At 55.6% G+C, this 23,979-nt stretch overlaps 2 protein-coding genes across 3 annotated transcripts in view; both read right to left on the reverse strand.

The window, feature by feature from the left end:
* Positions 1–24: 24 nt before the first annotated feature.
* CPNE9 (copine family member 9) lies at positions 25–7,179 on the reverse strand. The gene is made up of 21 exons (XM_051788594.1): positions 6,692–7,179; positions 5,174–5,214; positions 5,043–5,089; positions 4,735–4,838; positions 4,490–4,529; positions 4,343–4,345; positions 3,846–3,922; positions 3,568–3,631; positions 3,364–3,467; positions 3,179–3,283; positions 2,756–2,797; positions 2,588–2,663; positions 2,463–2,516; positions 2,294–2,355; positions 1,966–2,012; positions 1,704–1,885; positions 1,390–1,517; positions 1,172–1,274; positions 1,037–1,094; positions 820–893; positions 25–703 (listed from the first exon to the last, which is right to left on the reverse strand). Exons 1-21 carry the CDS (start codon positions 6,766–6,768, stop codon positions 551–553), a joined length of 1,641 nt encoding a protein of 546 aa, XP_051644554.1. The 5' UTR covers positions 6,769–7,179; the 3' UTR covers positions 25–550.
* Positions 7,180–7,304: 125 nt separating this feature from the next.
* The window catches only part of MTMR14 (myotubularin related protein 14), a 32,618-nt gene continuing 15,943 nt past the window's right edge, over positions 7,305–23,979 (reverse strand). The window contains exons 11-19 of one of the 2 annotated variants that reach the window (XM_051788556.1): positions 23,796–23,881; positions 23,481–23,557; positions 23,201–23,237; positions 21,673–21,743; positions 20,991–21,040; positions 20,647–20,785; positions 17,780–17,956; positions 10,879–11,034; positions 7,305–7,667 (exon numbers count right to left, since the gene is read on the reverse strand). In XM_051788556.1, the coding sequence (XP_051644516.1) occupies positions 7,490–7,667; positions 10,879–11,034; positions 17,780–17,956; positions 20,647–20,785; positions 20,991–21,040; positions 21,673–21,743; positions 23,201–23,237; positions 23,481–23,557; positions 23,796–23,881 (971 nt within the window). In that variant the 3' untranslated portion in view covers positions 7,305–7,489. The remainder of the gene's footprint in view (positions 7,668–10,878; positions 11,035–17,779; positions 17,957–20,646; positions 20,786–20,990; positions 21,041–21,672; positions 21,744–23,200; positions 23,238–23,480; positions 23,558–23,795; positions 23,882–23,979) is intronic. The other variant, XM_051788557.1, reaches the window with a different exon arrangement.

Consider the following 23,979-nt stretch of genomic DNA (forward strand, 5'->3'; position numbering starts at 1 on the left):
TACAGACCCGCCTGCCCTCCGCCCCGGCACCCCCCGGCTGCGGGACCCCGGGCCGCGGGGCGGGCCATGGGGCAGGCCGGGTCAGGCCGCGGGAGTGGGACGCAGGCAAGAGAGGGGTGCAGGCAGGAATGGGGTGCAGGCAGGAACAGGGTGCCCCAAGGAGCAGCAGGGTTGTGACCCCCGGCAGGCACCCAGGGTCAGCCTTGCCCTGGGACAGGCGCCAGGCTGCCCTCCCGGGACACACACACACACGCACTGTGGCCCCCCAACCACCCGAACTCAGGCACTGGCCCTGCCCGAGGGATGGGACTGCGCAGTCCGAGCCAGCCCCACCGTGCTGCTGGACATCAGGGCAGCCACGGACATCCAGCCCTGTGGTTTCGCTGCCAGAAGAAGGTCACAGCCCCCTTTTCACCAACCGTTTTCACCAACTGTAGCAGCTGATTATCTGCCTTGTGGGGCCACATCTCCATGGCTAAGCCCTGGCCACTGGCAGAGGAAAGATGACACATCCTTGCCCCACCAGCTTATCCCACGGCTCTTGGAGGAGCTACTCAGGGTCTGCCCGGCGGGGTTTGATGTCACGGGTCTTCATGTAGGAGAGCAGCTGCTCAGGGATCTCAGCCAGCACATCCTTGGCCAGGCGGGCCATGCTCAGCACCTGGTTGCCCGAGTCATCCACGTAATCCCGAAATGGCACAAACTTTGAGGGCAAGAAGGTTGCAGCCCAGTTGGAAACAACCCTGTTGCTGTGGGGGATGAGCGAGGGGGGCTGAGCATCTCTCACCCATGTGGGGCTGGGCTTAATGCCAGTGTTACCTGTACAATGTCCCTCTCAGCGAACCGCCCGCGGGAAGACAACCGCACCTCATCACCGTCCAGCTCCTCCATGGCTGAGGGTGACAGCTGGTGTCACCGAGCCTCGGTGGGGTGAACACCGGGGACGGAAACACCATCCCTTTGGATGCCTTTGGGGTCCCGGAGGAAGGGACATGCTTCCATTCCCCTTCCATGATGTCCCCAAGTCCCAACTCACCCTCAAACTCAGCCGGACCCACTCCCACAATGATGATGGACATGGGCAAGGCGGAAGCCTGTGGAGCAGAGGCAGGGTGTCAGCTGGGGTAGTGCCCAATGTGGGGTGACCTCACAACAACGACGGTGCACTTACAGTGACAATGGCCTCCTTGGTCTGCAGCATGTCGGAGATGACACCATCAGTGATGATGAGGAGGACGTGGTACTGCGAGCCGTCAGTCACCTGGGCAGCTGTCCTATGGGGACAAGGGATGGGGTCCCTCCAGCATCCCACTGGCGTGGGGCAACTGTCCCTGCTGCGGGACTGATGACATTTGGGGATGGCAAAGGGGAGAGTCCCCTGGTGCTCACCCTGCCACCTGGTTGATGACGGGGGCGAAGTTGGTAGGACCGTAGAGCTGGACGGTGCGCAGGCTCTGGAGGTAGGACTCCAGCACACCCTCAATGCCACAACAGCTGGGGTTCTCTGCATTGTTGTTCTGGGGGACAAGGATGGGCTCTTGGAGGGGAACTACAGCTCCCAGTGTCCCCCAGGCTGTGGGATTCCAGGGCAGGATGTGGCTTCCCCTTCTTGCCAAGCTGCTGTGGGCACCCCACAGCCAGCCCTGCCCCACAGACGGGAGGTCTGGGTTCACCATCAGCCCTGCCCCACAGGGAAGGCGCACCAGGGGGAACTGGTGGGAGATCTTGCCGTCGGGTGGGACTTTGGCACCAAAGCCGTAGGCAGGGAAGAGCTTGTCACTGTCGTAGTCCTGGATGACCTCCCCCACTGCCTTCAACGCCAGGGCATAGGCACTCAGCTGGTAGGGGCTCACGTAGTGCAGCGAGGTGGGCTGTGACGGCAACCCTGCAGCACAGTGCTCGTCGCACCCACCCCATGGCCAGCCCCACAGCGACGGGGACCCCCCAGACACAGGCTGCACTCACCGTTGGAGGCCGTGAAGTCGATGGCGACGGTGAAATTCAGCTGTGTCCTTGGAGGGGAGAGCGAGGGAGGCTGCCGGCCCCACGGCACGGGGATACCATCTTCCAGCCCCATGGTGTAGGTGTTCCCCCATCTGGACCCATCATCTAGGCCCCCCTGTCCCCAGCCAGCACCCACAGCCCAGTGACACCGTCTCGCACCCCCTCCCCAGCCCCACTGTCCCCTTGTCACCCTCAGGCTGCACCTTCACCGTCACCACCATCCTTGCCCTGAGACCCTCACCCACGGGGGGGTCTCGAGGAGCCGGAGGGCTCCTGGCCCCCCACTCACCCGCCCCGGATGTAGTCAACGAAGGTGAACTCGGACTCGACCGAGAAGGAGAGCAGTGTCACCTGCAGGCACAGGAGATCAGCCCCATTGACCCCTGACCCCGGCAGGCGCAGCAAAGGGAGCAGCCCCAGCCCCCCGAAGACAGGAGCCCCAGGAACGCCCCACTCACGGTGCCGGAATTCACATATTTCTTCTTCTTGCATTTCTTCCGGGGATTCAGCACCTGCGGGCACAGGGGCGGGTCAGTCACAGCGTGGGCTGTCCCCCGCCCCTGCTCCCAACCCACAACCCTACCTCATACACTGTGAACTGACTCTGTGCTCGAGACAGCTCCCGGTAGCTTGTGGCAAATTCCCCGATGAAGTCGTGGCTGTGGGGGGAATGCGGGGTGGGCATGGCCAGGCACCCTGGTGAGGGGCACCCCGGGAAACGGCAGCAGCACCCCAGTGTCCCCTGCCTCACCTCCCATCTCGGTCCCAGTCATACACATCTATCTTCACCGTCCTGAAAGCAAAGGTGGGCAGCAGGTGAGCTGTCAGCCTGGCTGGCACAGCCCCTCTGACCCCTTGTCTGGGGACACCCAGCCCCTCAGCCCACCCCACAGCAAGCACCCTGCCTGCCAGCTGCCAAGCAGAGCTGCCCTGCCTGCCCGGCCTGCGGCTTTGCCGGGAGGGAAGTGGGAAATTTGGGTCATGGCAGGGGCTCTGGAAAGGAGAGGGATGATTCTATGTAATTTGGGTTGCAAAAGAGGGAAAAAAAAGCCCAGTCAGGACCCAATTCTGAGCTGCCTGTTGCTGCAGTGGGGCAAAGCCCACAAAGAACTGCTCATCCCCTGCTCTGGCCCCACAGCTGCCCCTGTCCCTGTCCCTATCCCTGTTCCCATACCGGTCATAGTCACCATTGCAGAGGGCACGCACGGGGATGGTGAAGGGCTGCCACACCGGGTTGAGTGTGTTCTTCACCACCTCTGTCTTATGGCAGATGGTGAAACTGTGGGGACAGGGCAGGGTTGAGGCACACCTATTGGTGATACCAGCACCCTACCCACCCTTCCAGGCCCCTGCGCTCACGTGCCATCCTCGTTGCTGCGGTAGAAGACGAGGAAGGGGTCAGATTTTCCAAAGAAGTCCTTCTTGTCCAGCTTGTTGGCACACAGCTGCATTGTGATGATGTCCTGGGGACAGGGACGGTCACTGCCAGCTACCTCCTCACCCCAAGCACCAGCAGCTGCCTGTGCTGTGGCCATGCAGCCCCCTCCTCACCAGGACACTCACCCGGCAGTTGCTCAGCTCCTCAGCCAGCAGCAGGATGGTCCCACACCGCTTTCCTGGGACCCCCCTGGGGCCAGAGGCACCCCATCAGCTTGGGGACAAGGAGGACAGGCCAGGGGCAAGAGGTGGGGTCAGGGTTGAGGCTTGTGTCCCACAGCTGGTGCTTGGCAGTGTGACCAGAGTCCCCAGAGTGCAGGACATTCAGGGAGGGGTCTCATGGGGCAGGTAGTGGGGACACAGTGTGGGACCCATTCCTCACCCCACCACAGGGTGTGACTCACGTGAGGGGTCTCTCCAGGCGTCCCCGCTGGGCCCCAATCACCTCCCCCAGTGCCACAAATGCCTGCCCCAGGAAGTCCTGTGCCCCAAACACAGCATTGTGAGACCCCACAGGGTTTTGTCACAGTCCCTCACCACCCACATTCACCCTTCACCCTTCTAACCCATCCATGGGACCTGCCACCAGTTTGTCTCAGGGCCACCTCAAGTGTCCTAAATCCACCCTGTGTCCCGAGAGCCACCTCCCAGCCCAGGACCCCTTGCGCACCCCCAGGACCACCCCAGGTGCCCACTCCGTGTGCCTTGCACTCATTCTGTGCCCCCAGGCCCAGTCTACAGCCCTGGACCCATCCTGGACTCCTTAGGCCACCCTTCATCCATCCTGCCCTCCAAAAGCCACTCCCATAGAGTGTCCTGGCCCCATCCTGCCCCACCAGGCATCCCCATGAGGGCTGGGTTACCAGGGCAGAGCAGGTGCTGGTACATGACGGGCACTTACCTTCTGCCAGTCCCCATGGGGCATGGAGAGATGGAAAGTGGGTTAGAACCTTCCAAGGGGCACCTGTTCCCCCTGGGATAGCACCCACACTGGGCACAACCTCGGGGTGTCCTACCACATGTCCCTCCCGGCACAAGCTGTCCTCACCTGCTTTAAGGCAGAGCAGCTCTTGGAGTCCACGTTGTAGCTGGTGTGGGAGAGCAGAACCCTGAGCTGGTGACTGCGGGGGTGCCCCGGCACACAGCCCAGCTTCCCCACCCATCTGGGCTTTTTGCCACTGTATCCTTATTTATTATCTTTATTTTCCTTACTTATTATCCTTATTTATCACTGACTTGGTGCTTTATTACACCCTGAGTGGAGCCAAGCCCTTCCCCAGCCACCCTACTCACACATCAAAGCGGAGGTTTTGCTTCTCCTCAAAGTAGTAGTCGAGGACGAACTTGCGGACAAAGTCGGGGTTCAGGGTGTTGTCGATCACCTCAGTGCGTCCAAACTGCAGGGAGAGGGGTGAGAATGGCCCCCCCCAGGACCCCTCCCCATCGCAGCTGCCTCGGCGCTAATCTCGGTGGGGGATTAGCGCTGCTAGCGGGGCCGGATCATTAGCGTGGACGGGAAGGATCATTAGCGTGGACACGGGTGGCCATATGGGCCCGTTTAACCCAGCCAGGGATTAGCCAGGAGCAGGGGCCATGCTCACCTCCTTCCACTCGCTGCTCCCTGAGCCCTGCACAAAAAGGACCACCACTGCGGAGAGAGGAGCAGAGCCAGGCTGCCGTGCCATGCCGTATCTGTGCCATGCCATGCCCCCCGCTCAGCCCTGCCACCCACCTGGGTCAGACTTGGAGAAGGTGTCCATGTCCAGCAGGTTCCTGGGGAACAGAGCCAGGTGTAAGCCACCCTGAGTGCCACCCACCCGGCCCCGCAACGGGTCCCCATGTCCACCCCCCGATCATGGGCCAGCACAATGCCAGAAGCCCGTGCTGGCACCCGTGGCTAAGAGCCCCGGCACTCCAGGGAGACACGCTGGCTCCCACCGCAAGGTTCGGTGGGGCAGCGGGGCGAGCGGCGAGCAGCGTCTCCAGCGCTGATGATGATTGAACATGACAGGGAACCCATTTACAGGATGAAACCTTCCCCGGTGCCGCCGGCGCCGGCTGAGTGCCCGCCGCGCCCCGGCAGCAGGAGCGTGGCTAATGGCGGGGTGCAGAAGTGAGAAGAAAGGAGGCACTTGGAGCAGGGGCCGGGCAGCCGGAGGGCACCCCCCGACACACCTGCCGGCAGAGCGATTGATCGTCGTCCTGTGCACGGTGTGACGCCGGAAAGTGCCGGGGGCTGCGACCGGTTCTGCTGGGATACTTCCCGCACCCCCGAGGTGTCAGCACAGGGTGGGTGCACGGCCAGGTTCTGCGGGCTAAGCCAGCTCCCCTGGCCCCAGCGCGCAGGAGAGAGACCCCACCCTGCACAGGGCTGAACCGTGGGGCTGCGAAGCCGAAGGCTGCCCCTGCCCTGGACTGTCTCCAGGTGCGATCCCCGGTCCCTGCCCGGAGCTGCCCGGTCCCCCGGCCCTGCAGCCCCTCTGCCTGCTGTCCGTGGGGCTGGCAGCGGGAGCCGGGGCTCAGCCGCAGGGAGAGGGTAGGGCAGCCTCTGGCCCGGCCCAGAGTTTGCAGGATGTGCTAGAAGTGCCCACCCGGGCAGGGCGCTCTGTGCCACAGGAGCCGCCCAGGAGGCTCCTGGTGCCGATCCCTGCGGGCAGGACCCCCGGCCGCGGGCAGCGGTGCCTCCGGCTATATTTAGCCGCTGGCAAATCGGCTCAGCCACCGCCGCTTGCCCCACGGACCCCGATCAGGAGCCAGGGCACCGAGCAGCCCCTCTCCCGCAGCCCTCGTCCCGCCATCGCCAAGGCTGCTCCGCTCCCGGTTCCGTTGCCTTGCACCGGGCTCGCCGAGTCGGGGAGAGCCGGGCAGCCGCTTACAGCCAGCGCCGGCACCCTGCGCTCCGCCAGCATCACCCAGGTCCCACAAACATCGCCCTGAGCGGGGCCGTCCCGCGCCCCTGCTCCGGGTGAGGGCAGCAGGTCGCTCCACGCAGCCGTGCCCGGGGCCAGCATCCTGACCTGTCCCCACGTGTGGCAGCAGGGCAGAGGAGCGCTGGGTACACACCGTGATACCGAGAGCTACCCGGAGAGCGAGCACGACCCGCAGCCCACAGCCCCCGGAGTCAGGGGCTGACCTGCGGGTAGCGGGACGCGGCAAGCAGCCACGCAGCGCATCCCGGTACATTTCGCACCCACTCCTGTCCAGAGACCAGCCACCGCCCGCCCGCTACCCCGCCCCGCTCCCGGCTCACCGGCAGGACACGGTGAGCTCCACCTTGGTGCCCGGCACGCTGCCGGTCGCCGGCTCCAGCGCTCCCGGAGCCGCCATCCCCGCCCGGGCGCCGCCGATGCTCCGCGCCGCCTCCTCCCGCGCCGCCGAGGAGGCGCGCCCGGGGGCGGGTACGGCACGGGCACGGCTCGGCACGGCTCGAGCACGGCACAGACACGGGCACGGCTCGGGCACGGCACCGCACAGCTCGGGAACGGCTCGGCTCAGGCACGGCTCCGCAGAGGAACGGCACGGGCACGGGGTGGCTCGGCACAGGCACAGCACATCTTGGGCACGACGGTCCTCTCCCGCCGGCACCGCCCCCCCGGGCACCGGGGGCGGCTCAGCCCCAACTCCCGGCCCGGCTCCCCCGGGACCTCCCGGCCGGGGCTGCGGCCTCAGCTCTGCTCCTCAGTCCGGGGCAGAGGGGGCTCAGCCCCCATCCCGCCCTCCCGGTCCCGGCTCGGCGTTATTTCGGTGCCGCCGCTCCCGGAGCGTGGGCCGGACTATTTAGAGTGAGCAGCGCCCCCGGCAGAGCGGCTCCCCCCACGCCGCCCCCCGCCCGGCCACCCGCAGCCCAGAGAGGAGGCAGGAGCGGGCACAGCTCGGGTCATTTACTGCAGAGACTCGCCGAAGCCCCCGCACCCCCCAGCCCCAGGCAGGGGGGGCCGGCGGCGGGCACTGGGTGCAGCAGGTGCCCGCACCGAGAAGGGGGTCCCAGGACTCTGCAGGGGGACTCGCCAGTCCCGGTTTTCCAGGCAGTGGTCGGGGAACGCTGTGTTCAGAGGGTGCTGCTGCCTCTCAGTCCCACGCCCCTTGCGAATTGCTCGAGGAGGCCACCGATGGCCCCTGAGGGGCTGGGGGGCACGGCCTTCAGGCCAATGGTCCGGCTGTAGCTGGCCAGAAAGGCGGAACGCACTTCCTCCAGCCGGGACTCACGGTCGCTTGCCGACAGCAGCCTAGGAGAGAGAAGGGGAGGTCAGTGATTGCAGCCATCCCTCCCCACTTCCCAGCTCTTACTCCTGACAACCGGCTGGCAGCAGGGCTGGATCTCTGTCCACAGTGCCAGCAGGTCTGTGGTGCTCAACTGGCTGCAGTGGCTGAGGCCGTGCCAGCCCCAAAAAGCTCTGTCTACAGCAGCTGGTCCCACTGCCCCCTCATCCAAGCCATGGAGCTGCTCACAGCCTCCTGCTCCCCCCCAGGTCTCCTCCTTCACACACACCCCCTCCCCAGTTTCTCCCACCACCATGGTGCTCACAAGGCCACAGTTCATACACAAAGTGGTGCTTTGGCCAAGTGGGTGGTGATGTCAACCCCTGCGCCAGCTCCCTCCCCTCCTTGCACAGCGTTCCCAGATGGAGCCTGTCCACATGTGCCATGCCTGGACAGTTGCTTCCAACCTACTTGCAACCATCCCTCACTGCCACTAGCCTCAGCCTCTCATGCTTGTTCCAGCACAGACAGCTTTGGGGAAGGGGGGCTGAGAGGGAGCAGACAAGGTGACAAAAGCCCCAAGGAATGCTCCAGCCGCAAGAAGACCTGAGCGGCGCTTCACTTCTGCTCCCTCGCACGGCTGCTCTTGGCAAGCAGGAGCAGAGTAGGGCATGGCTTCCCATGGGACCTGCTCTCCTCTCCAGCTGATCCACACACCTGGTTAGGGGTAGGGGGAAGATGGCAGAGGGAAGGCGAAATTTCAGCTGAGGGAGCAGGGGAAAGCAAGGCTGGGGCTCAGAGGCAGCTGTTCCAAGCGCTCTGGCCTAAAACAGTCCTTGCTGTGGTGCCTCTGCAACATGCCAGTGGTTCCCAGAGAGATTAAGACATTCCTCAAAGGTCACTCCAAGGGCACAGCGCGAACCTTCCCCATAAAAAATTCTCTTTAATCTCTCCAGCGCCTGGGCTGGCTATAAATTGGCACAGCTCATCTGAATGGAAGTGTTAACCACCCACAGCCAACAGCTTCGGTCCGGAAACAGCAGCAAGAGGATATGGTGGGAGGCCTATAAACAGCAAGTGATGCTGAGGCAGCCAACCAGGCCGCTGTTTACTGTGTCTGATAATAAAGAGAAGCCAGAGGGCAAAAAAAAGGCAACAACATATCTAAACACATTAAAAAGATGCTTTTTGGCAACCTAATTAGGACGTGGAACTTGAAAACCTGCTAGCATTAAAAATAAGCTCCACGAAGGCAGGACTTACTTGCACTCGAGTGCAGTGATCTTAGATGTCACATGCAGAGGTAAGTGAGGGTGTGCAGCAGTTAGGTCCTGTGGCTTGTGGCTCTCACACTTCTTTACAGGGCAGATTTTGTGTTTGGATTTTTGGGGTTCTTTCACGGAATAAGACGCTCCGAGGCACAGGGTCAAGCAGCCGGCCACTGCTCCACAGCAAGCCCTGCAGACCCAGCTGCACCACTTCACCCCGAGCAGTTCCCTGCGGAGGCAGGTCGCGCTTCCTTGCCAAATCCACGGCACTCTGCCCCGCTACACTTCCTACAGCCTGCCCGCTCGCCTGCAGCTTGGGGTGCAGCATGAGAGGAGGCTGTCAAAGCCCCAGCTCAAAGTAAGCCCTGACAAGCCCCACACAAGCACAAGAAGTAGGCTGTGAAAAGCGTACCTTCATCGAGCTGCTGCCAGTGGAGATGCAAAGTGGGAACTTAAATGGAATTTTAAAAAAAATCAACTGTGCCAGGCTGAGAAAAAATGGGATAAAACCACAATGGGGTCCTGAGCAAACAGGGCTGATGCAGAGCAGAAGGAGGGTGGAGGCCTCAGGTTAAGCTCAACACAACATCCCTGGGAACTCTTCATCCACCCTTCCACATGGTGGCTGGTTCCAGCACCTGCAGCAGACCCCAAGCACCCCACAGCTCTAGTGAACAGCTGAAGGGGCAGAGCACCCATAGGAGAAGCACCACCACTGTTCCCCTTCCTTTGAACCCACTTCCCCAAGCAGCCACCCTCCAAAGTGCATGAGCTCAAGGCCTCTCAACTTTGATTCACGTTTCTCTACTGAATTCCCCATTCTGACATTGGATCCAACTCCAAGGGCAGCAACAACTTGCTGGTTCAGCAGCCAAGCACAGCCAGGTTTGGGGCACAGTAGTCACTATTCAGATGCCCATCCTTCAGTCCCTTCTGCTCCCTTGCCCATCTCCAAACAACTAGAGCAGCAGCTCAGCATGTCCTGAGGAAAGGAGGAGTGCAAATGCCAGCCAGGCCATGTTCGACATCTCTTGTGATTTTTTGATCTGTCAATTCATAGGTCTTGTAGCTTCACCATAACTTGAGGGCAACATAACTGCTCTGCTCTGTTCTGTTCAGCAGCACAGCATGCAGCCACACGAGATAGTGAGCCAGGGCAGCCAGCCTGTCTCACAGGAGATGGGTTTCATGTCGCTTGCCCTCTGCCTCCAAAGCACGTACACAGATCTCGGTCAGGGACTGAGTGTCTGGCAGCACAGCTCGCACTGCTTGCTAGCAGCAGCCCCTGATCTGCCATTTCAGCTTCTTGATGGAGAGTTTGCAGCCTGAAGGCACAAGCCAAGGTTCTCCTCTAACAGCAATTAAAGCACATCTCCAGCCTTTTCAAGCATCCAGAGGTGGCTTTCTATTTGGGGAGGAACATTTGCCTCCCAGCCATTTTACGTGGCAGGATGTGGCAGGATTGCAGGGTCCCTGTAGCTCTGCACTGGCCAGATGCAGCACCTGCAAATGATGCTGTGCAAGGCCAGACAAAATCAGGGTTACAGAAGGAAAGCCCTTCTCTTACAGTAGCAAGGATCTGACCCCAGTGGGGAGATGTAGGTGAGCAAAATTCAAAAAAGCAAGAAAATCTGGGTTACCAGTCCTGTCCTGACAAACATGCATCCTCGAATGCACTCTATTATGCCCAAATTCAGCATCTTCGGGGAAGAGAGAAAAGCCTCTTCTTCCTACAGAAGGCAAAGTGCTCCCCCATCATTAGGCAGAGAAAGTACCAGCTTCTTTCCATGTTCAGCATAAGTAAAGAGTGCTCAGGGACTGAGTTTGCGGATGGAAAACATCAAGGCAGAGAAGATGGAACGGTTTGTTATGGGCTCCAAAGCTTCTCTGAAAGTGCCAGGGTGATAAAGTTCAGTGCTCGCAGCCAGCCAAGAGACCCAAGGAGAGGTCCTGCATTTGAGACACTTACAGGCAAGTGCTAGGGAACTCATCCGGGAAGCTGCAAGGGAGAGAGGCGTCTGCGCTCAGGATTGCCTGCTCCCGAATACTGCCACACCCTGTCACCATCTGCCAGCTGCCAAAGTCTGTGGAAACGGAAGATCCGGGCAGAGAATGGTCCGCCGATCTGGGGCAGAGAGAGAGGGAGATGGCACGATCAGTCAGGTCATCAGCCACATGCCTTTCACGGGCGCTGGTGCCAGGGACCTGCCGGGCGGACGGCCAGCAGCGCCTGTGCCAGCAGCGTTGACACTCGGGGACCAGGGTGCAACATGCAGCTCTGGCTGGGCCCCAGGCCAAGCTTTTCCTTTGAAAGCAAGGGCAGAGCCAAGCTGGCTGGGGCCGACAAAGCTGCAGGAGCACAACAGGAGCCGGACAGGAGAGAGCCAGCAAGAAGCAGATGGCCATGCAGAACTGAGAAATCCATTAGTGAGATGCAACAGCACGTCTTGCCCTGAATCCCTCACAGATGTGGATGTTGCGCTGTACAAGGGGCATTTCCCTGTTGCTTGTTGTAGCTGTTAGCACATCCCAGGGCAGAACAGTGAATGAAGGTTGTGACTTGGTTAGTGCTGAGAAAGACTTAAGAGATCCTTGTACCGGCAGCAGTTAGAAAGCAGATCTCTCTTGAGGCATCCCCACCAAATCTGAACAGAGCAAGACACCCCCAGAGCACCTCCCTCCAGCACCTGAACTTTTTATTTTTATGTTAGAAGAAAGGACTGCGCCAGAAACCAGGTGACAAAACATCTTTAAGACAGGATAAATAGCCAAGGGAGAATAATTGTTTGATGTACGCAACCTCCCACCAGGAAAGAAGGAAGCATGAAACACAGTAAGTAAATCTGAGGCATTCCTCCAAAATCTCGGAGTAGAGGGCACAATCACTTGAGACAAACCCAGAGCTCTTGGCTTCCAAGGGAGCAAGCAATTACTGTGCCTTGCTGCACAGCAGAGTGTACATAGCTGGAAGCACAGCCTGTGGCAGAGCTGCTCAATTACACACTACCAAGATCTTCTGGATAATTTATCTGAGTTCTGCTGGGCAGAGAGCAGTGCACCAGCTCCAGCTCTGCTGGGCCAGGTACTTGCACGCTGTCTTCACAGCTAAGAATAGCAGTGGCGCACTGCAGCTGCTCCCCAAGGGACCAGGAGAACAGCCAGGAAGACAGGATCTCCCACAGCAAGAAAGACCTGAGCAAGACTGGATGGCAATGGTGGGAAGAGATGCACAGCAGGAAACCTATTTGCAACCTCGATCTAATTCCAGGCCTGCCATTTAACTAGTCTGATCAATACAGCCAAGTCTGAGTAGTCTGAAATACGGTCCTAACTTGGCTGTGCAAGCAGAGAAGGGGAGTCACACAGCTCCCTGCATGTCAGCTTCCCATCACAGCTGCAGTTTGGGGGTAACAGCCCTGTCTGGCAGCTCAAGCTCCTGAAGGGCATCACAGCAGAAATCAGGAAGGGCAGAGCTTCACCTGTTCTTGTTCTTTGGCTGCTCAGTGAACCAAGGAGTGAGGGTCAGAGTACTGGGAGAACCCCTTCTTGCAAAAAGGTGTCTTTCCTGGGGCACATAATGCCAAAGTAAGAACAAGGGCACTTCACTGAAAGCAAAAGTGCAGCATATACCCTTAGAAAGACCTTGTAGGAATCAGACAGGGATAACCTTCCCTGGAAAGCCAAGAATTTGTAAGGGAGGGGGAGCAGCTCTTCAGTGACATCTACACCTCTCCCTGCCTTTGGAAGATAAAGTGGAGGAAGTCAGTGTGAAGGAGAGCAGGCAGAGCATTTGGGCCAAGAGCACAGTGCCATGCTGGGAACAGTGCAGGAAGCCAGGCAGAAGCATAGAGGAATACTGCCTCAGTGCAGAGGGAAGAGGAGGATGTCACCTCCCTGACAGTACAGCACAGCCAGACAGCGAAAAATGGGAATGTCACGCGCAGTGACAAGAAACTGAACTAAAGCAGTGAAGTCTATAGGCAATGGGCTCAGGCTGAAAGCAGGCAGGGATGGGATTCTGCTAGAAAAGTAATGAGTGCTGAACAGAGGACAGGTTTGTAGCCAGGCAGAAACAAAGGTTCTGGAGGGAGCGAGTCTGAATGGCAGAGGAGGGCCTGGGCTACAGCAGGAGCTCCAGATGAAGGTGAAAAGAACTGAGCAGAGCTCTGCAGCTCTTGCAAAGGGAGAACAGTATCCAGAGCCTGCCCAGGAGACTGTGCCCACATGGGAAGTCATGATTGAGGGCAGTAGGGACAGTAAAAGTGTCCCTCTGCCCAATATCAACAACCACACCAGTCAGGTAACTCTGTGCTAAAGAAGGTGAACAGAAAATTGTTTCCTGGTTTGGGTGTGTGGTCTCAGCTTCCAGCTGCTGGTCACCTTCCACGGTTGTCAGCTAAGATTAGACTGATCTTACACCACATCTTGGAGGTGGATCAAGTCATCTCTTGAATCCTGTCTTGAACAGGCTGATAAAAGCATCACGTACCTCCCACAAGACTGACTCTCAGTGACTCTCTGGCCCTCCAGCCCTTGCCAGGGTCCCCAGCCCTGTCAAGCAGCTGTGCAAGCTTAGTAAGGTTACATCTAACCCAACAACACTGGGGTCTAGGAGTTCAAAGCAGCCAATTCCTTGTCTTGCTTCCAGGCAGCAGAATAAACACTTGTCAATTAAATGAATAAACTGATTGACTCTGCAATGAGTCCAGGTCACCTCTCTCCCGGCACAGACATCTGAGCCTAGCCAGCAGAGCTAACATATCGTGGCAGACTTTCCCCTTTATTCCCAAAGTCTTCTCCAGGGAGGCTCCTGAGGAAGTGTCACAATCAACAAGCATCTTGAACAGCCTTGAGAGACAGCAGAGGCCAAAGCTGAGAAGGCAGGGCATGGGAAATCTTGTGTTTGCACTGCAAGGGCAGCAGGGCTTCTTAAAAGCTGAGCTTGGCCTGAGACCAAGACCAGATTTCTGGGGTGACTGCATACCAGTCAATGCTAGAGGTGAAAGTCTTCCTGTTATTTCTACCCTGAAGGCTCCTTGGAAAGTCTTGCTGCAGAGGCCCTTGGAGCAAACTGGAGCTGCTGGGACACCAGGACCAGACCCCAGGTCTGTAAGAACAACATGTTTGCAACATTTGACAGCCATGGCAGAGGCTGGCTAGATGTGAGGGCAGCATGGAGGGTCTGGGGAAGCAGCAGGACAATGACAGCAAGGCTGACATGGATGTCAGGAGGAGATGAGAAACAGCAAGTCTTCAAGTCACTGTCTCTGCCACAGACATCTAATGGCAGACAGAAAAAGAATCAAAGTGAGCTTCACACACCCACCTCTTCAGGTCCATGAGTGGGAAGAAACTCCCTCAAAAGTGCAAGATTAACAAAATTAAATTAGCAAAACAGAGATGAGCTGCAAGCTGTTCCTTCACACAAGGAAGGACCTCTCGCAGGCCATAAACTGGCAGCTCCTAGCCTGCAATGGTTCCTTTTAATTAGGTCAGTGCTTCCCATGCAACATGCTGCACAAGGCAGAGCATTTCAGAGCACGTGGACACTCGCCTGCCAGAGGAGAGCCAACTCTGGAGGCAGAGTAACATTCAGGGATCCTTCTCTTTCTTAATACGTCACTGAGATGGGTGCCAAGTGCCAACAGCTAGGCTCCCATCCTGCCCCGTGCTGCCCCCGCTCACCTGACGTACTTCTACACACCTAGGACTATTTGGGAAGCAGCTCATTTGCCAGCATATGTTGTGTGCCTCAAACCGAAGCGTTAAGTAGGTTCTGTACGCGCGGGCAGACTGTGGCAACCTGGAGTAAAGGGCAGCCCTTCCCACCTTTGCGTGGGAAATGCTGGCAAGGAGTGTGGCTCTCTGCCAAGTACTGAGAGCCCTGGCTGAATCCCAGGCAGTTATCTACAGGCTGATAGCGCCCGAGCAGCCCGTCCTCTGCGAGCACAACCATTTCTGATTGCAGAACGTCATGTGCCAGCCGGCAAGCCCATGCTGTGGCATAGTCGTGCAATAATTACTGAAAACATTCCTGTAAACAATTCCTCTCCTGCTGTGGTTACTATCCCAAGCTGTCACATCACAGATAAACCTTCTGAGGAAGGTGGCTGTAAGGAACAAGACACACAGTGCTCAAGCAGTCTTATCACTACTAACAAAACACCTGAAGTCAAGGGGCAGCAGCTTCTCTCTCTGGCTCTGTTCTCACTGAACTTCCAGACCCACAGCTGAACCATCTGTAGCCCTTAAGTAAAATAAGGGAGTTCTCTGTGGCTGTTGATCAAAGCAGATCCTCTGCGATTTAACTCCTGCAAATCTTGACTCTCCAGATCACAGGACTTTGGGTTTTGTTTAATTGACTTAGCAAAAGCACATTCAACCAAAGATTATCCAGCTGCTAATCCACATTAGTGCCATGTACACACACGCTAAATCCCTGACACAGATACAGATTTTTTCTGCAGTGTCATGGGACACTTAGACTGTGTCAAATGCAAACAGGGGACATGGTTTGCAAGCTGTTACCCCCTCGCATGCAAGGGGTTTGATTCAAGGCAAGCTGTCTGCCATACTCAGAGCTCTCTCTCTCTGTAGAACTAGCAGCACCTTGTCCTACTCTGCAAATAGTCTGCTTATTATCTTCCTGCATGTTTGTCCTCAGCAGATGTGATCTTACCATCGCGTTGGAAAAAACCAGAAAGATTGTCAGGAATTTGCCTTTGTATTGCTTTGCCTAACAAGAACCATCCTGGGATTTAAAGGTACCCAGGACCTCTGGATCAGAGAAGAATCCACAAGATGGGCTGGTGAGGTGACAGCAGCAGCAGCCTGTTAACTGTGAGGCCATCCTGGTCAGGAGTGGGGCTTGGCTCCCACTGCCTGACTGGGCATTTGTGACCCCTTCTTTCAGGACAGCCCAGTTCCCCTCCCAGGCCCTGCTCACCTCTCCTGCCTTCCTGTTCCCTCCGGAGCTCCCCTGCTTGCCAGCACCTGAACTGGGCTGTTGACTCGAACTACCTGAAGGATGCCTGCTGGCATTTTACAAGCAACCATTCTAACCACTGCAGCAGCAGTTGAGAAAAGTGGTTTGTTGCTATGGCCACACAAACAGAGGATCAGGAAGTCAAATACAGTAGTTTCTTCATCTCAAGAGCCTTGTGTGTTAAGTGCGAGCAGCACTGCAGGGATAAAGGTATTTCTGGCAACCTGATCAATCTCTGTGCTCCTGCTTTTCCATCTTAGTCCCACCATTTTTCAGGAGGTGAAGGGACAGAATTTACCTCTTCTTTCCATCACAGATACACTCCTTCTCCACCCAAAATGGGACTCACTCTTTTCTTGGAGGGGTGGAGAATGGTGACTGAAGGTATTGTGATATCCCGTACCTGCATGGAGCTCATCAGACTAATTCAGACTAACATAGTCTAAGCAGGGAGATCAAGCCAACTGGAGTAAGAGAGTCTCTGGCTCTGGAGAAAACATAACCATGCTCATGCCCCAAAAAGTGCACTGACACCTGTGTCAGTGTCTCACAAGGCAACCCTAACCCCTCTCATGGTGCTCTTCTGCCTCCTCTGTTTCTCCTCTTTGCTCTTTCAGAGCAGAATTTGGCTGAAGCATCATAAACTGCTTCTTCCAGAGCACTGCTGCAAGCTTGCCACCAGCCCCGAACAGCCTGTCAGGCCTTGGGAATGGCATGAGACCACACACAGGAACTGCAGCACTACCATCGTGAACAAAGCAGCTCCCAAGATGAGCTGTTTTGTCTTCAGTATTTTATTCCATTCCTGGGAGATTCACTTCATCTTACAGAGAATGAACAAGTGGACCCCAGCAACAACTCAAACCCCTCCTTATTCATGTCTTTCCCCGGGGAGAACAGTTAGCATTATTTATGAAAACTGCCAGACACTGGTTTTCCTCTGAAATCAAGAAATTAGTTAAGAAAGTCTCATAAATTTTCAATGCTTGTTTGTCATTTTATTTTCCATATGACGAGAAAGCCCTAAAATTTGGCTGGTGGCTGTTTCGGAATCACTAGAAAAAGACTCATCGGAAAACCTGCAGAGACTACACAGGCATTTGATGCTGTTAACAGCAACCTCTTATCTAAGAGCCTCTTTATTCCCTGTTGGCCTAAACACATGGTGTTTGCTCCACAGGCTCTGCTCTTTCTTCCCTAGCCTAGCTCACTGCTCGACTCTGCCCTATCGCAGCATCAGTCTCCGGAAGGGTGCCAGAATATCCTTTGTTACGGCATGAGATTAGGCTCAGGTCCAGGGTCCCCATTCCCCAGCTGCCCAGCAGGAACACACAGCCTTCCATGCGGAATCCTTTGCACCAGCACGGCACTCGCAGCTTGCTCCCAGCAGACTCCTACCTCTGCTTGCCACCAGCACCCAGAGTTTTTTTCAACCTGCAGTGTCAGGAGGGTTAGCAGGTGGAAAGAGGGACAGGTTAGATGCAGAGTGAGGCCTGCTTGGTTTGAAAAGCTTCCTTCCCCAAACACCACAGCCATTTCAAACCCCAGTGAGTGCTTTAGAGAAAGTGCTGTGAGCTCCAAGCATGCAGGATGCAGAGATGCCAGAGCTCATGGAGTTGAGGCATGCGCTGAGGACAGGCAGAACAGACAGCTGGCTGTTACCGGCACAGCTCCTCACTCCTCCAGGGGCTGAGGCAGGAGTGTCTGTACTTAATGGCCAGCAAACCAGACAAGGTCAGGATAGAGAGGAACAGGCCTCCTGAGGCTTGTTTGTAGATACAAACACATGTGCTCCTGTGTTCCCAGAGCCACACAAGTGCAGCCCTGCACTCCCTTTATGAGACACTCGTTTTGTTGAGAAATGCTCTGTTCTGTCCCATCTCACCTGGATCGGGGCACTTCTAGTGGGCTGCTTCCAATCCTCAGGAAGTTATCAGAATGGGTTGATGAGGAGGAGCTGGAGGACTTGACTTCAACCACCCCTGTGGAAGGCAACCTGTCTTCAGACTGCTGTGCCCTGCTCCAGAGCACAGCCTGCGGTGACGATGCACAGCTTTTCCTCCTGTGGGATGGAGGACATGGGTGAGAAAGCTGGCTTTTCTATGTACTCCAGCTAGGAAGCCTTTCTACCACAGGCTGGATTTTACTCCAGCAGCTACTGGTTCTTGTTCCCACTGGACCCGCCCTCCTCCCTCCCAAGGAACCATGAGTCACCCCACTCAGTGAGGGGGGTACACTGAGCTCAACCCATCTTAGCCCATTCTTTTATAGATCACCATCCACGTGACCTGGAAATCAGAGATGGGAGAATGCATCAGCCCACACACACACAGCGATTTCTTTGTTTAGTCTAGCGGTAAAAATGCCTCAAGCAAGGGGCCTCCCAGCGGGGAAAGACCATTTCAATCTGCTCCAGCTCTACAGAGCGTATCAGCCCAGGTGGGCGTTCGTGCGCACCGAGGGCGACAGGGACACACCACCAGGGTTGTTTTGCCTTTTAGAAATTCCCTTCAGGCATCACTGACCACACTTCTGGCCACGTGCGCAGAGCTGACAGTCACTCCATGTGTAGGTGCACTTCAGTCCTCTCCTTGCCTGTGCTGACAGCCCAGAACTGCTCTGGCTGCTTTCCTAGCCAGCACATTCAGACTTGGTCATGATTCACTGTTCACTGCTGCACTGGGCCTTAGCTCACAGAACAATCCAGCTACACGTCAAACAGGCACACGTTTGTGACTAATTCACATCAGCGCTACTCTGTGTTCAGAAGATTTTCTTTCTTACATCAGTTGTTTGTTTTCTTTCTGGAAGAGTCCCAAGAATATTTCTCCTTTCAAGAACACACTGAATTGGACAAAGACCTTCCTATGTACACAAGTAAAAAAGAAAAGTCTAAAGCAAATGAACTCAAGGAGAAAAGATGTTATTCTTTCTGAAAAATGGAAGGGCATCTCACAGCTTCGACTGAGATCTTGAGCACTGTCAGCAAGTGCAGCTAAAGACAGGCTCATTGTACAGTGGAAAGTGCAATATCTTCCCTTCATTTCTTGAAGGGTGTCCACCCTCAAACATCACACCACAGCCTCTCTCAGGCTTTATTCATCTCATGTTATCATAGCTGCCAACATCTTCAAGCATAGCCTGATGAAACAGGTTTGTACAGCTAAAAATCAAATGTCTCTCCCTGTACAGAGACCTCGAGGGCACCTGTTTTCAGGACAACTCAACAGAGCACATCCCCTCCTCTCCCTACTCATGCTCTGCACAGCCCAGCTCTTCCAGCCCTACATATTCTCCAGGCTACACAGCCACAACAGCCTGCAGCAAGACATCCGTGACCAGTCCCCCCACTGAGCACTCATGGCAAGGCTCACAACCTTCCCAAGCTCTTGCCCCACAGCACAGGCCAAATTCCCCATGGAGCAGCAGACACGACACAGCCTGATGTCTCCCACAGAAATGAATGTAAACCAGAGTTAGAAAGCACATCATAAAATCAAGCCCTGATCCACATGAGTGCAACAGATCTCTTCCAGCATGCTCTGGTCGCTTCACATATTGTGCAAATCATGCTTAAGTCCTGTGCAGCAGAGTCGAGTCTGTATGACTCTGTATGACCCGAGCACTCAGAGCAACATAAATGCTTCCATTTTGCTACCCTGCAGCACTGCAAGTGGAAAGTTGTCCTCTACTTGCTGCAGTCACTTTGCTGTGGATAGGTAGGCCCTGTGTGTTAGAGGATGCTGTGCTCATTTGGCAAACAGTTTGGGACTCCTCATCTCCATTTTGTGATTCTTCAGGAAGATTCTTCCTCTCTTCAGCACTTTAAATTACAGAATCATAATGTGCTTTAGAAAGGCTTCTGCCACTAGCATGGCTGCAGGCTCAGTCCCAGAGGACTTCAACTGCCTCCAGCACAACCCAGATTTAATTTAAAATAATTGCAATATAAAATAGAGTCTTCACATGTGCTAAGGGAGAGGAGAGAAAAATTAAACTGAGAGGGGCAACCCTACAGCAAGGTTCTGAAATCCCCAAACAGCACCAGAAACTCCAGAAGAAAGTAAAACACCCGTCCCAGAGCAGCAGACCTTCCCCAGACACCTTCCCCAACTCCAGACAGCCACCAGCATCCCCAGGCAAGTTCTAGGTGACCCTCTGTCAACAGGGAGCACTGAGAATTTCATATTCTCCCACAGAAGTACCTCTAAGCAGTGCTGTGGGCAGGAACCTGCTTTCAGCTCACATACCTCATGCTGTTAGAGGGGCTAAAGCTTAGAGCAGCCACCCAGCCTACCTACCACTAACTGCAGACACTCCCCATTTGTAAACTGATTAAACTTCATTTTAGGGCAGCTAAACTGTCTCTACTTTTCCCTGGGGAGGCTGCTGCCAAATGTAATTTTTCTGGTAGTTTGGAACCATCTTTCAAAAGTAATGAAGTCCTTTCTGGATGAAGTTTTAACAGTGAAATTGGTGAAAATGAAACAAAGTTGATTTACTCTCATCAACGGACAAACAGAGAAGCACCCCTGCCTGACAGCCTTTAATATGGTCTCCAATTTTTCCTGCAGAAGCTCTGTAGTACAAGTTGCAGCAAGCCTCTGGCAGCCAAAATTCCTCCCTCCACTCTAAGAAACCCATGCTACAGAGAGCAGACCTGGAGGGCAAGACATTTCAGAAATATCTTTTGTACTGTGTCCAGAGCCTGCTCCTTTTGCTCGGCAGCCCACTGAGTGGTTATATGCTCACCATGCTGCTTGAGCCTGTGTTCCTGCTGGCATCAGCTCCACTGCTTCATAGGTGAAGCTCCCAGATGCTCCAGGGGAACTTTCCATCCCCAGGGAGAAGTCACTGCTCAGGCTTGTGGTGCTGCCTCGGTCTTTCTGCTCTAGAAAAAAAGAAAACAGAGCTACCTGAAGACCTGCTTGGTCTCACTCACTTTCTCTCCCTTTAGGCAATAACATGTGCCCTTGGGGCTGTGTTCTGATGGGGTCCAAGGGAAGCACACCCATTTGGGGTGTTGGGAACCCAAGCCCCCAAGCAACGAACCATTGCCACCCCCAGGGGCACTGATGCTTGGCAGCAGCACTCACTGAGCATGCAGATCTCTTCCAGGGTGAAGCCGGGTGGCAAACTCTTCCTTCTGGGGAAGGGAAGAAAGTTACCTCAGGTACACTTCAGGACTGCATGAAGGCTGGTCAAAGCCAGGTCTCTGTCACACACAGCTGATCAGAGCAGTGGGAAATGAGCTGTGCAGGGGCAGAGGGGAGGGGATGGGCCAGTGTGCAGTATTTGACTCCCAACAGTCCCAACTCACACACCCTACGCTTTGAGAAGGTGGCAACAGGCAACCCTGCACGTAACATGTGCTTATTCAGAGCTTCCAGGGTGGGCTTTATTTCTTTGTGCCCCTCGTGAAATAAGAAGGGGTTTATGCTGAGCAGTCTGTCAAAACCCAGCCACCCCTCTCCCCCCAGCAGTGCCTGATGGAGCTCACTGCACAGCCTGCTCGAGCCAGAGCACACATCTCTGGGCTCATCTGTGCTAAAGCAGCCACGGACAGTCATTAAGCAGAGAGCACATTTCAGCATGGACAGTTTTTCAGAGCACAACGTGGCACCTCACAAGCCTCGGCCCCATTTTGCAGCCTTCAGAGTGCAGAATAAATTAAAGAAAACTGGGCCAGGACACCAGGGCTTCTATCTCCCCAAAGAAACAGCACTAACAAGCTCCCTGGCTCTGTAGCCCATGCAGCAGCAAGCACAGGCTCCTTACCTCTGTGACTTCAGAGCAGAGAACTCCTCAGAGGTGATGTGCTTCAGAAAATTGAAGCAGAAAAAGAAAATCTGAGCAAAGGGAGAGAGAAGAGCGGTTCAGAAATGAACCCGAGGCTCCATGCAGCCTCTTATCTTGGTGGGGAGGTGCTGGCAGGAAGGAGATAGCAAAAAATCTGCAGCTACCAGCCTCCAGTGTGCCAAGGGCTGCCCCCATCCCATCCTGGGCCTTCTCTTCCATGTTAAGCTGACTCTCTGCTCCCTGCCATGGGGAGGCTCAGAAAGGAAGGTGTACAAGTCATCTCTTTATCAATGCCTTGCACACATGCCACAAGCACATGGGAGGTACTTATGCCATCACTGCAGAATGGAAAAGAGATGGCCTCCAGCAACTGCTTATACACCCAGGCAAGCAGCAAACCCAGCAGGACTTGCAGGGTTGGAGCTGCATGCTGCTGCTTGGCACCACAGCTGTACCACATCTGGAGGCAAGAGGTACCTGCAGTGTCTGTGGCCACAAGCTCGTGCCCTGCCATGCTCCAGTCTGCTCTGCATCACTCACCCTGCTGGGCCTCTGCCACCCCTGCACTGAGCTGTGCAGAGCTGTGCCCTTCTCCTGGGAAAAATGGGGAGCAGGGAGTGCTACAGGCAGTCAGACACCCCCACTCCTGCTGCAGCTACCAACTCCACCCATGGCCAAGCAGGCACCAGAGCAGAGCTGCCACTCTTAAGCCAGCAGAACCCCAGGAAAGGAATGAATTGGAGGGATTCTGTGCCTCTGAAAGATGGAAAATAGGCCAGGGCCTTGGCTCTGCTGTTTGAAGGCAGGGGATTCCCTAGTGAAGTGAGAGTTTGAGGAGCAGGGGATTAGCAGCAGGGTTAGACACTCCTCAACTCTTGATTTCTATCCAAAAATGATATTGCACTATATTGTAACTACAATCAGAGCAATCTTTTTTGCTGTTAGACAGTAAAAGATCTGAAGAGAATTAGTTCAACTAATCTCAACTGCCTTCCAGACCCATCTGTGTACCCACAGACACGCCCCACCAAATACCTACACTGGAACCAGCACAAGCTGCTCCATGAGCCCATGATGACATGCAAGCCACACGCAGCTGGCAGCACCCAGGCAGGAGGGCTGGCATTCAGGACAAGCACACGAGACTATCCAGCTTTATTTCCAAGCTCCCAGGAGTCACAAACCTTAAGCATCCTTCTCATTGCTGAGCTGAACAGCAAGTCCTAGCACCCTTTCACCTGGGGCCTGAACAGTAATGGCACAGCAGGGAAACTGGCAGGACTGACACCCCCAACAAAAGTGTAGCCTGAGAGAAAAGGAGCCCCATCCCTTATGCATCAGAAAGTGACGGGGCAATGTTCCTACCTTGTATTTTCAGCACCTGAACAATCTCTTTAGAGCCCAACCACAGATATTACTAGAGGCAGGGAGTGAATGCTGCTACTGTAAACAAGTTTCCTGAGAACACAAAGCAGTGCTCAGTCACTGCCCCAGACCTGACACTCACCTCTTCTCCTTTACTGAGTCGATCAACTAACATGTGCCTGGAAAGAGAGCAAGGGAAGCTCAGTCACACACCAGAATCAGCAGAAGAGCACAACCCGTCAAGGATGGCCAGATGCCTGAGATCTCAGGTAAAAAAAAGGGCATTAGCCCTTCTTGTCCCAGCTCATTGGGAGTTGCCCAAATATCCACCTTTGGCTGTGAACAAACACCAAAGAGGACCCCTGAAGGCCTCTCCCCTGCTGTGCAGGGATGTACACGTGAGTAAAACTGATCGTGCCTACCCAAAGAGAAACCAGTCATAGGCCACTGTCAGGTAGAGAATCTCAGATGGCTCCAGGGACGTGTGGATCAACCCATCCTGCAAAGCAAACAAGAACAGCCTTCAGGCAGCAGCCCTGGGGACTGGGCCTTGGGAATTCAGGATCTGATGAAAACTGTCACGGTGATCCAAGACGCCCAGCTTCCTCCACCTGCCTGTGAAAGCGTGTCTGAAGGAACATTAGGAACACTAACTGCTCCATCACTGCTTCCTGGTGAAGTCACTCATCCTCCAAGCAATCACCCCCAGAAACAAAGGAGGTCAGCCAGGTACTCACAGCCCATAAGGAGAGGCGCAGTAAGGAGATGAAGAGAGGAGTTCGATCCCAGCCAGATATACAGTGCACCAGGAGCCCACTGTCATCTGTTCCACACAGGGGGAGAAAACAAAAAGACAAAAAAGGATGTTGCAACGAGAGCAATGACTTTTTTATGGCAAATCTGTAGAGACAAGTTCCCCTC

The sequence above is a fragment of the Manacus candei genome, unplaced genomic scaffold (assembly GCF_025592945.1).
Source record: "Manacus candei isolate 608988 ecotype Guabito, Panama unplaced genomic scaffold, ASM2559294v1 h1tg000025l, whole genome shotgun sequence".
Classification (NCBI taxonomy): Eukaryota; Metazoa; Chordata; class Aves; order Passeriformes; family Pipridae; genus Manacus; species Manacus candei.